General features: G+C 44.9%; 2 protein-coding genes and 1 long non-coding RNA gene across 39 annotated transcripts; 1 reads left to right on the top strand and 2 right to left on the bottom strand.

Moving 5' to 3' along the window:
- The first annotated feature begins 2,923 nt into the window (after positions 1-2,923).
- On the top strand, positions 2,924-12,257 carry LOC118381626 (cyclic AMP-responsive element-binding protein 1-like). Of its 3 annotated transcripts, none has more exons than XM_052516520.1 (8): positions 2,924-3,106; positions 6,293-6,418; positions 7,212-7,358; positions 8,486-8,589; positions 8,845-8,990; positions 9,449-9,631; positions 9,826-9,982; positions 10,251-12,257. In XM_052516520.1, the coding sequence occupies exons 2-8, from the start codon at positions 6,332-6,334 to the stop codon at positions 10,393-10,395; spliced, it is 969 nt and encodes a 322-aa protein (XP_052372480.1). In that variant the 5' UTR covers positions 2,924-3,106; positions 6,293-6,331; the 3' UTR covers positions 10,396-12,257. The 3 variants fall into 3 exon arrangements, with proteins under 3 accessions (XP_052372480.1, XP_052372482.1, XP_052372481.1); XM_052516522.1 differs by having other exon boundaries at positions 3,102-3,250; XM_052516521.1 differs by lacking the exon at positions 2,924-3,106 and adding an exon at positions 3,113-3,259.
- LOC127928937 (uncharacterized) lies at positions 4,263-6,404 on the bottom strand. Of its 35 annotated transcripts, XR_008132936.1 has the most exons (9): positions 5,866-6,013; positions 5,737-5,822; positions 5,426-5,683; positions 5,254-5,382; positions 5,082-5,124; positions 4,964-5,006; positions 4,664-4,921; positions 4,437-4,608; positions 4,270-4,393 (listed from the first exon to the last, which is right to left on the bottom strand). It is a non-coding gene; the product is annotated as an uncharacterized LOC127928937 (long non-coding RNA). The 35 variants fall into 35 exon arrangements; XR_008132947.1 differs by lacking the exon at positions 4,964-5,006 and having other exon boundaries at positions 4,263-4,393; positions 4,664-4,878; positions 5,059-5,124; XR_008132946.1 differs by lacking the exon at positions 4,964-5,006 and having other exon boundaries at positions 4,664-4,835; positions 5,059-5,124.
- A 24-nt stretch (positions 12,258-12,281) lies between the features above and the next one.
- mettl21a (methyltransferase 21A, HSPA lysine) lies at positions 12,282-14,012 on the bottom strand. The gene is made up of 3 exons (XM_052516560.1): positions 13,750-14,012; positions 13,424-13,535; positions 12,282-12,935 (listed from the first exon to the last, which is right to left on the bottom strand). The coding sequence occupies exons 1-3, from the start codon at positions 13,894-13,896 to the stop codon at positions 12,535-12,537; spliced, it is 660 nt and encodes a 219-aa protein (XP_052372520.1). The 5' UTR covers positions 13,897-14,012; the 3' UTR covers positions 12,282-12,534.
- Between the last annotated feature and the right edge of the window lie 115 nt (positions 14,013-14,127).

Consider the following 14,127-nt stretch of genomic DNA (forward strand, 5'->3'; position numbering starts at 1 on the left):
GCAGCAGATCTATACAGCATGCTCACAGACAGTGTTCTACTGCCCCCACCTGGGACTCCCTAAAAACACGCCCCTTCGATACAGCTACGACCGGAAGTGACTTCTCGTAGCAGGTTAGGATGAAAAGTCCTAACCTTAACCTAGTTCTCCTAACATGCTGCGTACGTTCTCTTAATCTGCAATAGCATCCTCATAGATATCATCCTAACCAACCTGCCCTCCAAATACACCTCTGCTGTCTTCAATCAGGATCTCAGCGATCACTGCCACATTGCCTGCGTCCGTAACGGGTCTTCGGTCAAACGACCACTCCTCATCACTGTCAAACGCTCCATAAAACACTTCAGCGAGCAGGCCTTTCGAATCGACCTGGCCCGGGTATCCTGGAAAGATATTGACCTCATTCCGTCGGTAGAGGATGCCTGGTTATTCTATAAAAGTGCTTTCTTCACCATCTTAAATAAGCATGCCCCATTCAAAAAATGTAGAACCAGGAACAGATATTGACCTGACTGCCCTTGACCAGCACAAAAACATCCTGTGGCGTACAGCATTAGCATCGAATAGCCACCGTGATATGCAACTTTTCAGGGAAGTTAGGAACCAATATACACAGGCAGTTAGGAAAGGAAAGGCTAGCTTTTTCAAACAGAAATTTGCATCCTGTAGCAAAAACTCCAAAAAGTTCTGGGACACTAAAGTCCATGGAGAATAAAAGCACCTCCTCCCAGCTGCCCACTGCACTGAGGCTAGAAAATCCACGATAATTGAGAATTTCAATAACAATTTTTCTACAGCTGGCCATGCTTTCCACCTGGCTACCCCTACCCCGGTCAACAGCCCTGCACCACCCACAGCACCTTGCCCAAGCCTCCCCATTTATCCTTCACCAAAATCCAGATAGCCAATTCTTTCTAGAATTATCTGACAAAATTGTTGCAAGCCCTATTACTAGCCTGTTCAACCTCTCTTTCGTATCATCTGAGATACCCAAAGAGAGATCCCCTCTTCAAAGGGGGAGACACTCTAGACCCAAATTGCTACAGACCTATATCTATCATACCCTGCCTTTCTAAGGTCTTCGAAAGCCAAGTTAACAAACAGTTCACCAACCATTTCGAATCCCACCGTACCTTCTCCACTATGCAATCTGGTTTCCGAGCTGGTCATGGGTGCACCTCAGCCACGCTCAAGGTCCTAAACGATATCAGAACTGCCATCGATAAGAGATGCTGGTGATTCTCGGATCCACCTCTACGCAGATGACACCATTCTGTATACCTCTGGCCCTTCTTTGGACACTGTGTTAACTAACCTCCACACAAGCTTCAATGCCATACAACTCTCCTTCCGTGGCCTCCAACTGCTCTTAAATGCAAGTAAAACTAAATGCATGCTCTTCAACCGATCGCTGCCTACACCTGCCCGCCCGTCCAGCATCAATACTCTGGATGGTTCTGACTTAGAATATGTGGACAACTACAATTACCTAGGTGTCTAATTAGACTGTAAACTCTCCTTCCAGACTCACATTAAGCATCTCCATTCCAAAATTGAATCGGCTTCCTATTTTGTAACAAAGCATCCTTCACTCATGCTGCCAAACATACCCTCGTAAAACTGACTATCCCGCCGATCCTTGACTTCGGCGAAGTCATTTACAAAATAGCCTCCAACACCATACTCAGCAAATTGGATGCAGTCTATCACAGTGCCATCCGTTTTGTCACCAAAGCCCAATATACTACCCACCACTGCGACCTGTTGGCTGGCCCTCACTTCATATCTGGCTCCAGGTCATCTATAGGTCTTTACCTATCAAAGCCCCACCTTATCTCAGCTCACTGGTCACCATAGCCGCACGCGCTCCAGCAGGTATATTTCACTGGTCACCTCCAAAGCCAATTCCTTGTTTGGTTGCCTTTCCTTCCCGTTCTCTGCTGCCACTGACTGGAATGAACTGCAAAAATCACTGAAGCTGGAGACTCATATCTCCCTCACTACCTTTAAGCACCAGCTGTCAGAGCAACTCACAGATCACTGCACCTGTACATAGCCCATCTGTAAATAGCCCATCCAACTACCTCATCCTCATACTGTTATTTATTTTGCTCCTTTGCATCACAGTATTTCTACTTGCACATTCATCTTCTGCACATCTATCACCCCAGCTTTTAATTGCTATATTGTAATTATTTCGCCACTATGGCCTATTTATTGCCTTACCTCCATTATCCTACCTCATTTGCACACACTGCATATAGACTTTTTCAAATTACAGTATTATTGACTGTATATTTGTTTACTCCATGTGTAACTCTGTTGTTGTTTGTGTCGCACTGCTTTGCTTTATCTTGGCCAGGTCGCAGTTGTAAATGAGAACTTGTTCTCAACTGGCCGACCTGGATAAATAAAGGTGAAATACAAAAATATAAAGAAATAAAAAGAAGTGGTAAGTTTTTAGGGAAATCTCGCACCCATCTGGGCTAAGAAGCTGGTTCTCCTTCCTTTGGAATCATATGGCAAAGCACAGTCTTTGGTTTCATTTAATAATTTCCAACACCCTCACAAAAATATATCCCTTACAATGATACTAAAATATATCTAGCCCATGAGCAAATTGGTTAGGGAACATTTGGAATATACCTCTTGATTTATCACTTGTGACAATTATGTACAAAATAGTCTATTTAAGATTCTAGAATCAGTTCTACTGGCAATACAATACTGTTTTTAGCATACTGCTCATGCTTCCTAATATATAACAAAGATGTTCTAGTTTCTGTTTTATAATACGTCTTTGATTGACAGCTGTTCATGTTCTCGACTGACACATGTTGCACATGCGCACTTTTATTTAGGCCTACATTTCGTACACTTCCGCCAATGTTCGTCATTATCGGTATTCTTCGTGTGGATTTCGTGATTTTCCGTTCGAATTCGAGCCCTGTCGATAGAACTGATTTTCGTCGTCTCCCTCGTTCTCCGTGTTGTTGTTCATCTCGGTGACGCGACAGAGGTGTAGCCTGACGCGGTCTCTTACGTGTCGGTCTGAATAAAAGTGGAGCTCGGAGGACCCGGGAGTGACGAAGCGAGTCTGTGTCGGGTAAGCATCCGATGCGGAGAGGGGGATAGAAGAAAGCCCTGGTGTGTTGGAGAAATCGCTCCAAATCTAACAAAGAGATCATGGCGGCGGTGTTGCAGAGCCACACGATGTTGAGTCAGTCTACAAAGCTAGCCAGCCAGCTATGTGAGAATGGTACTGGAAAAATGGGAGTGAGGCTTGAGTCCTCGAGTAAAGATTGCAACCACAGTAATTAATAGCATCAGCATGTTGGCTAACAGACCTAGTTTGGCCATCTAGCTACATAGCCAGCTGGCAATCACAAAAAAACATGTAGGTTCGAATGCCTAACTTGCTAAGCTAACTAGCGGTATGGAATGATAGCCCAGCCCAATAATAGTTGGCTTAGCTACAGACATTTCCCTCCCAAAGAACTAGCTAACGTTAGCTTGCAAGATAGTCCGTCTGCAAACACAGCGTGGTTGTCTTGGATAAGCACACTACATTAGCAAACTTAGATAAAAGACATCAATTAAAGTGTCATAGCTAGCCAACGTTAAATGAACCATATGCAAATGAATTGATTAAAGCTAAAACTAATGATTTTTACCGCATGCGACACATTTGTATATTTACGTTCGCTAGCTAGCAGCTATAGCTAGTTAGCCAGGTTTTCGATATTAGCTAGCTACCACAAATATTTAATATAACGAGCAACAATGTGAAAATGGATACATTTCGTACCATTTGGTTGAAAATGTGTTTTTTCTTATCTATTAGTATAGCTAGGCAAGTGTCGGCTAGCTACTGTTTTCTTTGTAGCTAACAATGCTATATACTTTGCTAGCTAACTACTTGGAAAAGGGCGGCAATAACAGGGTATCGTGTTAGGAAATGATGTACTGCATATTATACTGTAAATTGAAAATACACTTAACTAGTGTTGTCATAAAATCATTACGTTCATGCGATGTTGGAACTTATTAGATAAACATTGAGCAACACATTTTTACCTTAGGAACGTTACTTATGGTTTGGGATAGTAATCTCCCATACTTTCAGATAGTCACACGTAATACTGCATGTCTGGTGTAGCCTACAATCACTTAAACAAACCTGGTCTGGTATGAATAGACAGAGGCACAAAAGCCACGACCTGAAACATCACAGTCAGTGCATAACATCACTTAATCAGTGCTCTCTGTTCCTGGGGAGCTACCATCCTGTAGGGTTTCACACCATCTCTGTTCCTGGAGAGCTACCATCCTGTAGGGTTTCACACCATCTCTGTTCCTGGAGAGCTACCATCCTGTAGGGTTTCACACCAACCTTCTTCCTGGAGAGCTACCATCCTGTAGGGTTTCACACCAACCCTGTTCCTGGAGAGCTACCATCCTGTAGGGTTTCACACCAACCTTCTTCCTGGAGAGCTACCATCCTGTAGGGTTTCACACCAACCTTCTTCCTGGAGAGCTACCATCCTGTAGGGTTTCACACCAACCTTCTTCCTGGAGAGCTACCATCCTGTAGGGTTTCACACCAACCTTCTTCCTAGGGTTTCACACCAAGAGCTACCATCCTGTAGGGTTTCACACCAACCTTCTTCCTGGAGAGCTACCATCCTGTAGGGTTTCACACCAACCTTCTTCCTGGAGAGCTACCATCCTGTAGGGTTTCACACCAACCTTCTTCCTGGAGAGCTACCATCCTGTAGGGTTTCACACCAACCTTCTTCCTGGAGAGCTACCATCCTGTAGGGTTTCACACCAACCTTCTTCCTGGAGAGCTACCATCCTGTAGGGTTTCACACCAACCTTCTTCCTGGAGAGCTACCATCCTGTAGGGTTTCACACCAACCTTCTTCCTGGGAGCTACCATCCTGTAGGGTTTCACACCAACCCTCTTCCTGGGGAGCTACCATCCTGTAGGGTTTCACACCAACCTTCTTCCTGGCTACCATCCTGAGCTACCATCCTGTAGGGTTTCACACCAACCTTCTTCCTGGAGAGCTACCAACCTTCTTCCTGGAGAGCTACCATCCTGTAGGGTTTCACACCAACCTTCTTCCTGGAGAGCTACCATCCTGTAGGGTTTCACACCAACCCTCTTCCTGGAGAGCTACCATCCTGTAGGGTTTCACACCAACCTTCTTCCTGGGGAGCTACCATCCTGTAGGGTTTCACACCAACCTTCTTCCTGGAGAGCTACCATCCTGTAGGGTTTCACACCAACCTTCTTCCTGGAGAGCTACCATCCTGTAGGGTTTCACACCAACCTTCTTCCTGGAGAGCTACCATCCTGTAGGGTTTCACACCAACCTTCTTCCTGGGGAGCTACCATCCTGTAGGGTTTCACACCAACCTTCTTCCTGGAGAGCTACCATCCTGTAGGGTTTCACACCAACCTTCTTCCTGGGGAGCTACCATCCTGTAGGGTTTCACACCAACCTTCTTCCTGGAGAGCTACCATCCTGTAGGGTTTCACACCAACCCTGTTCCTGGGGAGCTACCATCCTGTAGGGTTTCACACCAACCTTCTTCCTGGGGAGCTACCATCCTGTAGGGTTTCACACCAACCTTCTTCCTGGAGAGCTACCATCCTGTAGGGTTTCACACCAACCTTCTTCCTGGTTTCACACCAAGAGCTACCATCCTGTAGGGTTTCACACCAACCTTCTTCCTGGAGAGCTACCATCCTGTAGGGTTTCACACCAACCTTCTTCCTGGAGAGCTACCATCCTGTAGGGTTTCACACCAACCTTCTTCCTGGGGAGCTACCATCCTGTAGGGTTTCACACCAACCTTCTTCCTGGAGAGCTACCATCCTGTAGGGTTTCACACCAACCTTCTTCCTGGAGAGCTACCATCCTGTAGGGTTTCACACCAACCTTCTTCCTGGGGAGCTACCATCCTGAAGGGTTTCACACCAACCTTCTTCCTGGGGAGCTACCATCCTGAAGGGTTTCACACCAACCTTCCTGGAGTGCTACCATCCTGTAGGTTTTTAGCTCCAACTGTAATCCAATGCACCTGATTCTAATAGTTAGCTGGTTGATAAGCTGAATCAGGTTAGTTACAACTGGGGTTGGAGCGAAACCCTACAGGATGGTATCTCCAGGAACAGGATTGGCGTGAACTTTATCTCTCCAGAAACAGGGTTGGAGAGCCCTGAATTAAATCCACCCCCATACCAATATTTAACATTTTGTGTAAAAACGTACATTCACAGGCTCTCCAGAGTTCTCCACCCGCCATTCCAGCCAACTAAATGACCATGGAAGCGGGAGCCGATACACAGCAGGGTGGTGACACGGCTGTTTCTGAGTCTGAGGCCCAGCAGATCACACTGGCCCAGGTACAGTACCCTCATCAACGTTGCCAGACACTTGAATCAGATGAAACTTTATTGATCCTCTGGTGGAAATTCTTTACGAGGCCCTACTTTTGGTGTACATGTATGAGTCTGTATGGTTGTGTTTACACTGGCAGCCCAATTCTGATGTTTTCCCCACCAATTTGTCTTGACCAATCACATCATGTCTTTTTAGAGCTGATATGATTGGTCAAAAGAAAGCTCAGAATTGGGCTGCCTGTGTAAATGCAGCCTATGCGTGTAGGGAGCCTTCATATGTGGGCTGCATTCAGCAGGGCACAACATTGTAGAATGTTCATAAATATGTTGTGTAGAAGAGCAGAACTGTTCACTGACATGAAGAATAATCAATCACTTCTATTCATGGTCTTTGATTGTAACCATTATGTGGATTTTGGGCTCCCGAGTGGCACAGCGGTGTAAGGCATTGCATCTCAGTGCTAGAGGCGTCGCTACAGACCCAGATTCGATTCCAGGCTGTATCACAACCGGACATGATTGGGAATACCTTAGGGCGGCGCACAATTAGCCCAGCGTCGTCCGGGTTAGGGTTTGGCTGGGGTAGGCCGTCATTGTAAATAAGAATTTGTTCTTAATGACTTGCTTAGTTAAATAAAGGTTAAAATGATGGACCAGTTTCCCAGAAGTCCATCGTTAGAGCCATAGGATCCCGTTGTGCTAAAATGGACTTGGCCTTAAGATGCTTTTGGGAAACCGGGCCCTGGAACGAGCATGTATAGCCCACACTCATAAGCTGTTTCTAAATCTGCTGCAGGTGTCTATGGCAGCAGGACAGGTCTCCTCCAGCGGCCCCACAGTCACCCTGGTGCAGCTACCCAACGGTCAGACGGTTCAGGTCCACGGGGTCATCCAGGCCGCCCAGCCCTCGGTCATCCAGTCGCCTCAAGTACAGACTGTTCAGGTGAGCCCCATTCCTCCCTCCATTACAGTCGTCTATTGTGATATACATAGTAAGGTACATGCAATAGGCCAGTAGGCAGCAACAGGTCTATATTTGACCTGTACTGTTGGGAGCATTAAGAATTTCACTGTAACCTTCAATTACATGTGTGACCCTGTGCATGTGACTAATGAACTGATCTAATCTATAACAGAGAATCTCTCAGATAGCAGCTATTTGAGGGTTGGTGTGGGTCACATACAGTAATATAACATTATTGGATATTGTGTAGGTGTTACTGCATTTCCAATAAACTGCAGTGTCAATGTGCTTTGGTGATGAAATTTCACTTGTTATATCCCTGTAAAATGAATTACTGGGAGATATATATATATATATTAGTGTCTGACTCTCTATTTTCATAGCTTATTTGCCGTTCGTCAGCAACTCTACACAAAATAATTTTCTCTGGGTGTGTGCCAGCTATGCTTTTTATTAGACTGTGTTATAAAACCCATTTTACCAAGACAAGTATGATTCTTCATGTTCTGAATGGTTCAGTTGGGTCTTTCTCTAACATATCATTAACATATCATTAACATATCATTAACATATCTAAAAGGTTGGATTTCATAACCTAATACATCTGATAATAAGCAGTAGTGCAAGTGTCCTGTAATGACTTTTGAGAATTTTACGTTTTGTGGTCAAAGTTGTTTCCGTGGGTCGCAAAAAAACTAAATTAGCATGAGACAAGCTGAAGTAAACGTAAAAGGCTTTGGTAAAAAAAAAAAAAAAATTGGGGTATATGCTTATTGCTCTGACATTTCAGAGCTATGCTTGTTTTTGTGAGGTATCTTGGGGAAATGACAGGAATTTTGAATGAATATGAAAAGTGGATATCCATCTTACCTCTGTTTCCTGTCCTTTTGGATTCTAGAAGAAAGATCAGTTCAACGGGAAAGTGATTTTCCAGATTTTTTGCCACTTTTTTCCTCTCTGACCTCGATTGATTTAATCACCCTAATTCTGACCATCCTACAAGGGTCAAATCTTTCCAATGGATTATATTATTTTACCCATTGGTCAAAAAAGTGTTTATGATTGGACGCCCTATAAACTGCAACTCTTGTGTTTGACCCTGTCAGATTTCAACAGTTGCAGAGGATTCCCAGGACTCCCAGGAGTCGGTGGACAGTGTGACAGACTCTCAGAAGAGGAGGGAGATTCTGTCCAGACGTCCTTCCTACAGGTACCGCTCCTCCACAGGGCCACTGTCTCAGCCTCAGGGTGGCAGGAAAAAATCCCAATCTGGCAACATGACTGTCATGTTGACTCAGTGTTGCCAAATTGGGATTCTTTAAAAAAAAAATGCAGATTGGGTGCCATTTTGGATCTGATTGGGCTGTGAATGAAATCTGATGACACATCGTTGACTGAGAGTCCGAGACATTGTTGACTGAGAGTCCGAGACATTGATTGGGATTGTGTTTGTTATCCCTTGCAGGAAGATCCTGAACGACCTGTCGTCTGACGTGTCTGCGGTCCCGCCGATCGAGGAGGAGAAATCGGAGGACGACTCGACCCCCGCCATCACCACCGTTGCCATGCCCACATCATGCCCCATCTATCAGACGGCCAGCGGCCAGTACAGTACGTAACCCCTACCTATTCAGTCCTCAGTTTTATCGCTCCGGGGGGGGTCCCGTAGGTACAAATCTAGGATCAGCTTCCCCTCCACCAATCCCCTCTACATGGGAAAATGCTTAACTGACCCAAGATCAGCATCTAGGGGCAACTTCACCCGTACTCCAGTTTCATCATGGCCATATGTGATGAGTGCCTGCTTGTTCTGGTTTGGAGAAGCTTAGTTGGCTTTCTTACTTTGTATTTGATGAGTAGTGTATGGTCAATGACTATAGTGGAAATAGGGTCATGTTCAGTAGGGAGAAATGTTTGAATGACACGGGAAGGTTCTACCTGAACATGTCCAATAATGACAATGTTAATTTTCCGTTTCGCTATAGGGTTTGCCTTGCTGAACATGACCGAGCAGACCGTAGTAATGTTCCTAACCTGACGATCATCCATTAACCCCTCCCCCTCTTCAGTTGCCATCACCCAGGGCGGCGCCATCCAACTGGCCAATAACGGTACAGATGGCATGCAGGGGATGCAGACCCTGACCATGACCAACGCGGCGGGCGCCCAGCAGGGCACCACCATCCTGCAATATGCCCAGACCTCCGATGGACAGCAAATCCTGGTGCCCAGCAACCAGGTGGTAATGCAAGGTGAGAACCTCTTGGACCATGGGAGGCCCCAGCCTCAATCAAGTTTTAGTTCTTACTGGGTGCCCGTCAGTTGTTCTAAACAGAACCGTTTTCCTGCATATGCAGTCACACAACAACACAAACAACTCCTGTATGCCCACAATTTCTTTCCGTAAACACCAACACGTAATGCTACGATCCCTTCTGTTTCCCAGCTGCCTCTGGAGAAGTGCAGACCTACCAGATCCGTACGGCCAACACCAGCAGCATGACTCCTGGGATGGTGATGGCCTCCTCTCCCGCCTTGTCTGGCCAGGAAGGCCCAGAGGTTGTCGTCACCCGTAAGAGGGAGGTCAGACTGATGAAGAACAGGTAAATGGAGTAGAGGGTATAGATACTGTTAACTAGGGTTGTGTTGATCACTTTAATGAAGGCTGTTGGGTGAAATAGACTACGTCCTATAATGTAGGTGTACATTTAGCATGTTGTTGATATGGAACTCCTATTTCTGTACCTACACAATAAAGAAAGCTGAGGTAATGTTAAGTGAAAACATGATGATCGTGTTAAGATTTGCTGAGGCGGACATACTGTACTGACTGTCCATACCTCTGTGTGTGTGTGTGTGTGTGTGTGACAGGGAGGCGGCCCGGGAGTGTCGCCGGAAGAAGAAGGAGTACGTCAAGTGTCTGGAGAACCGTGTGGCCGTTCTGGAGAACCAAAACAAAACCCTCATTGAGGAACTGAAGTCACTTAAAGACTTGTACTGCCACAAATCAGAGTAGTGTCCCCCCTCCCCCATGTACAGAGACTCACCACAGAGCCATGCATCTGGCACCACCCTCCCCCATTTATCCTTTTCTTTTTAAAAAGCTCTACCAGTCTAGAAGACCTACAGAAAGAGGAAAAATAACAAGAACACAATTTCTCCACTTTTTCACAAGTATCCCTTTAAAAGGATGACATGAGTACCCCTAAAAAGGATGACATGAGTACCCCTAAAAAGGATGGCCTCATAGGTACCCCTTAAAAGGATGATGAGTACTTTCCATCATGAGTACCCCTAAAAGGATGAGGTGGAGCACACTGTTTCTCCACCAATAGAATGGAGCCCCTAGTGGAATCTTACAGTGGTAGGTATTGTGTCTATCCACGACACCACTGCTGCTCACTAACCAGTAGTCCCCAGTCTCAAGATGTCAGATAGCAGGAAAACACCAGCTGTGGAGGACTAGGACCCCTCTGCCCACCATGAACTACCCTATACAACTATTGAGTTGGGACCGTCACCTGGCAACACACGTTGAAAATGATTTTGGAAAAATGGTCATCTTTTTGAGTGCTACACTATTCAGTTTTTAGGCTGATGATTGCTTTAACTCTTCTGTTACTTACTAACACTTTATGTGGACTGTAGATCCCAACCACTGTCAGGTGAAATGTATTATCTATGAGCTTGAGTTGGGTTATCATGTATTGAATTTTTCTGCTTGCCAACTTTTGTTATTCAGCATTGCTAAGTCGGGTGTTTTGGGGTAGGAGGTGGATTGTCTGTAACAACTAACAGGCATTAAAAGGTAACCTCAGCGATATGATGTAGATGCAGAATGTAAACAGCATAGTGGGTCAGTTACCACAACTAAGAGTGTTGAAGCGAGAGGCTCAACTTCTCCGCTGTTTTGGTGCCGTGGCTACCACTACAACGTTAAGCGATACTGGGTGATGGCAAAGTGTTGCATCTCAATATCTCCGGTGCTGCTCGGGGGAAAGTCATTTCGCTGAGTACCATTTTAAAGAGTTGTGCTAATGTAAACTGAGCTACCACACAGCTGACAGGAGGAGTTGTGAAATATGACTGAAGGGTAGACTATGGGTGTTGTATAGTGTGCTTTTAGGCATTCATGTAATGTATACGATGTCTGAGGCAGTGTGTGTGTTTGAGTCTCCTTGTTTGTTTCTCCATGGCCTGAACAGGCATAAGGCATAATCATATTGGAGGATATCCTAACTTCCACTTAACTTAATCATGCATTGACATCAATGGGATTGTAGAGTGAAAGTTAGGATTAGCCCCACAATCTCACTTTTTCATCTGTTGTGCCTCAAACACTTCTGATTGATAGAACAAGGGAAGAAGCATTTTCTATCATGTAGTTAGTTAAAAGGGATAATTTGCTTGGATCTGCAGTGATGACGTAGACCTCGATTTTGGGCTCCATCTCGTGACATTTAGACTGACAACTCATCAACAAACGTGGGATTACACCAGGGGTGCGTTCAGCAGCTCACAACAATGTGGAACAGATCAAAATGTTCAGCTAGAACAGACATGCCTTTCTGACATGTAAAATAAGGATTCATGTCAACTATATTTCTATCGGCAATGTTCCATAACGTTTGCTTACTGAACCCGGTCTTCTGTTTGATTGGATAACGGAATGCCATATTGTATTATTTTGTTTTTACGTAGCCATCTGTCATAAATAACATATGCATCTTATTTTTAAAACACTTGCCATTTCTGTTCATATTTTGTAAACGTTGTATTTCTTAATGTCAGCATTCACTTGTATGAAAAAAGCAAAACAATTATATTACAGATTCTACTATTTGTTTTTGGCAGCTGTTAATAAATGTGTTTCTGGTATTATTTTTCAGATGTCTTAATTTGTTTTCAAATCCATTTTTATCAAAAAGGGATGAATGAAATTAAGACGATTACAATCACCCACAGTAGCTGGGTTGTAGCTCCATATTTTCTCCCTACTGGACACAACCCTGCATGAAACAAAACCATCCTCCATGAACAATCTCACTGACTGCCCATTCATGAGTAGTAGCTCCCTGAACCATCAATGATTGACAGCACATTGATCCATCCACTGTGATTCAAACCCCTCACATCCCCCATCAGTCACTGGTTCCTACAGATCTCTCCTTGCTGGAAGCTTCACGGCCTTGTAGATGTGAATGTCTCTTTCCTTGTCATAGTGCACCTCGTGTACTGTGAAGCGCTGCTTCAGCATGCTCAGGAAGTTAGTGTCTCGCTCGTAGCGGATCTTGCAGGCCAGTAGCACTACACTAATCTCTGAGCTGAGGTGCTCCATCGTTTGCAGTAATGATGGAAATGTGTCTTCCAGGTAAACAATGTCTGCTCCCAGCACTATGTCAAAGCCTCCTTTGGGATAGCGCTCCAATCCCTGGCCCCAGGTCAGTTCTGAGACCTCCACTGCTCCTAGCTGATCCGGGGGAATGTTCTCTTTCACATTGGCTGCAAGGAAGCCCAAGGCAGGCTCACGGTCTGTGATGGTCACTTTTTTGGCACCTTTGGACAGAAGGCTTGCATGGTTAGCACATGTAAAAATGTGACTAACAATTAGTAGTTCTAACAGTTGAGCCTGATCCACACTATAGGGCCAACCCAAACAGTTCTGGCTGATGGTTTATTTTCACATTGACCTTTCCATAATGGTTTCAGCTCAACTGTATTGTAGTCAGGCCAGCCCACATCAGCTCAACTATATAGTAGTCAGGCCAGCCCACATCAACTCAACTATATAGTAGTCAGGCCAGCCCACATCAGCTCAACTATATAGTAGTCAGGCCAGCCCACATCAGCTCAACTATATAGTAGTCAGGCCAGCCCACATCAGCTCAACTATATAGTAGTCAGGCCAGCCCACATCAGCTCAACTATATAGTCGTCAGGCCAACCCACATCAGCTCAACTATATAGTCGTCAGGCCAACCCACTTCAACTTGGTTTGGCCCTGTAGCGCAAGTCTCCTACCAGTTTCCCCTGTGAGTTCTTACCTAGAAGAGCTGCCACGATGCCCACCAGTCCAGTGCCTGCCCCCAGCTCGATGGCAACCTTCCCTGTCAGCTCGACCTGCCCCAGCTCCAGGTACATACACATCACTACCGCCTGACAGAGAAAGGAAAACATAGATGTAAGGAGAGAACAGTATTGGTAAATTGTGGCAGAATCAATCGTACCATAGTTGGCTACATCTTTGTCACACTCAAGAAGACGAACCGTAATTCAACAGATGATTGAATAGTTCATATTGGAATTAAAAAAAATATTTTAAAAAATGCTGCAAAGTATGTACAGTCGTACACCAACGATGGTCACTCACTGCATCCCAGACGACAGCAGCTACTCCGAGTTTATTCCAGTCCTGGGTTAGTCTGACATTGTGGTCAGCAAAATGGAACTCTACAGACGAATTATGTAGTTTTGAGAGCACGGGCAAATAATTCCCATCATATGGTACAAGCGCCATAGTCAAAAGAAGACCATGGAAATGTAATATAATATGTAATTTTTATTAAGCTTGAAATTCATACCTCGCTGAACGATTTCTTATGAGGAAGTGGAAAAATCTATGTTCTCGCGATAATAAAATCGTAGAGCTGACACTTGTCAAATGACAATGTTCACCAATCTCTGTTAAATAACAATTATTAATCTTGGTAAACAGCCAATGGTATTTGACGTGCGTCAAAATGGGCCG

Source organism: Oncorhynchus keta, unplaced genomic scaffold, assembly GCF_023373465.1.
Source record: "Oncorhynchus keta strain PuntledgeMale-10-30-2019 unplaced genomic scaffold, Oket_V2 Un_scaffold_5147_pilon_pilon, whole genome shotgun sequence".
In the NCBI taxonomy this organism is placed as follows: domain Eukaryota; kingdom Metazoa; phylum Chordata; class Actinopteri; order Salmoniformes; family Salmonidae; genus Oncorhynchus; species Oncorhynchus keta.

Bases quoted from the DNA above. Each gene is read 5' to 3' on its own strand.
- LOC118381626 (XM_052516520.1), top strand. From the start codon at position 6,332: ATGACCATGGAAGCGGGAGCCGATACACAGCAGGGTGGTGACACGGCT. The intron at 8,991-9,448 runs GTACGTAACCCC...CCCCCTCTTCAG, and splicing joins GACGGCCAGCGGCCAGTACA to TTGCCATCACCCAGGGCGGC. The intron at 9,632-9,825 runs GTGAGAACCTCT...TCTGTTTCCCAG, and splicing joins CAACCAGGTGGTAATGCAAG to CTGCCTCTGGAGAAGTGCAG.
- mettl21a (XM_052516560.1), bottom strand. From the start codon at position 13,896: ATGGCGCTTGTACCATATGATGGGAATTATTTGCCCGTGCTCTCAAAA. The intron at 13,536-13,749 runs GTGAGTGACCAT...TTTCTCTGTCAG, and splicing joins CTGCTGTCGTCTGGGATGCA to GCGGTAGTGATGTGTATGTA. The intron at 12,936-13,423 runs GTAAGAACTCAC...TTCTGTCCAAAG, and splicing joins CATCGTGGCAGCTCTTCTAG to GTGCCAAAAAAGTGACCATC.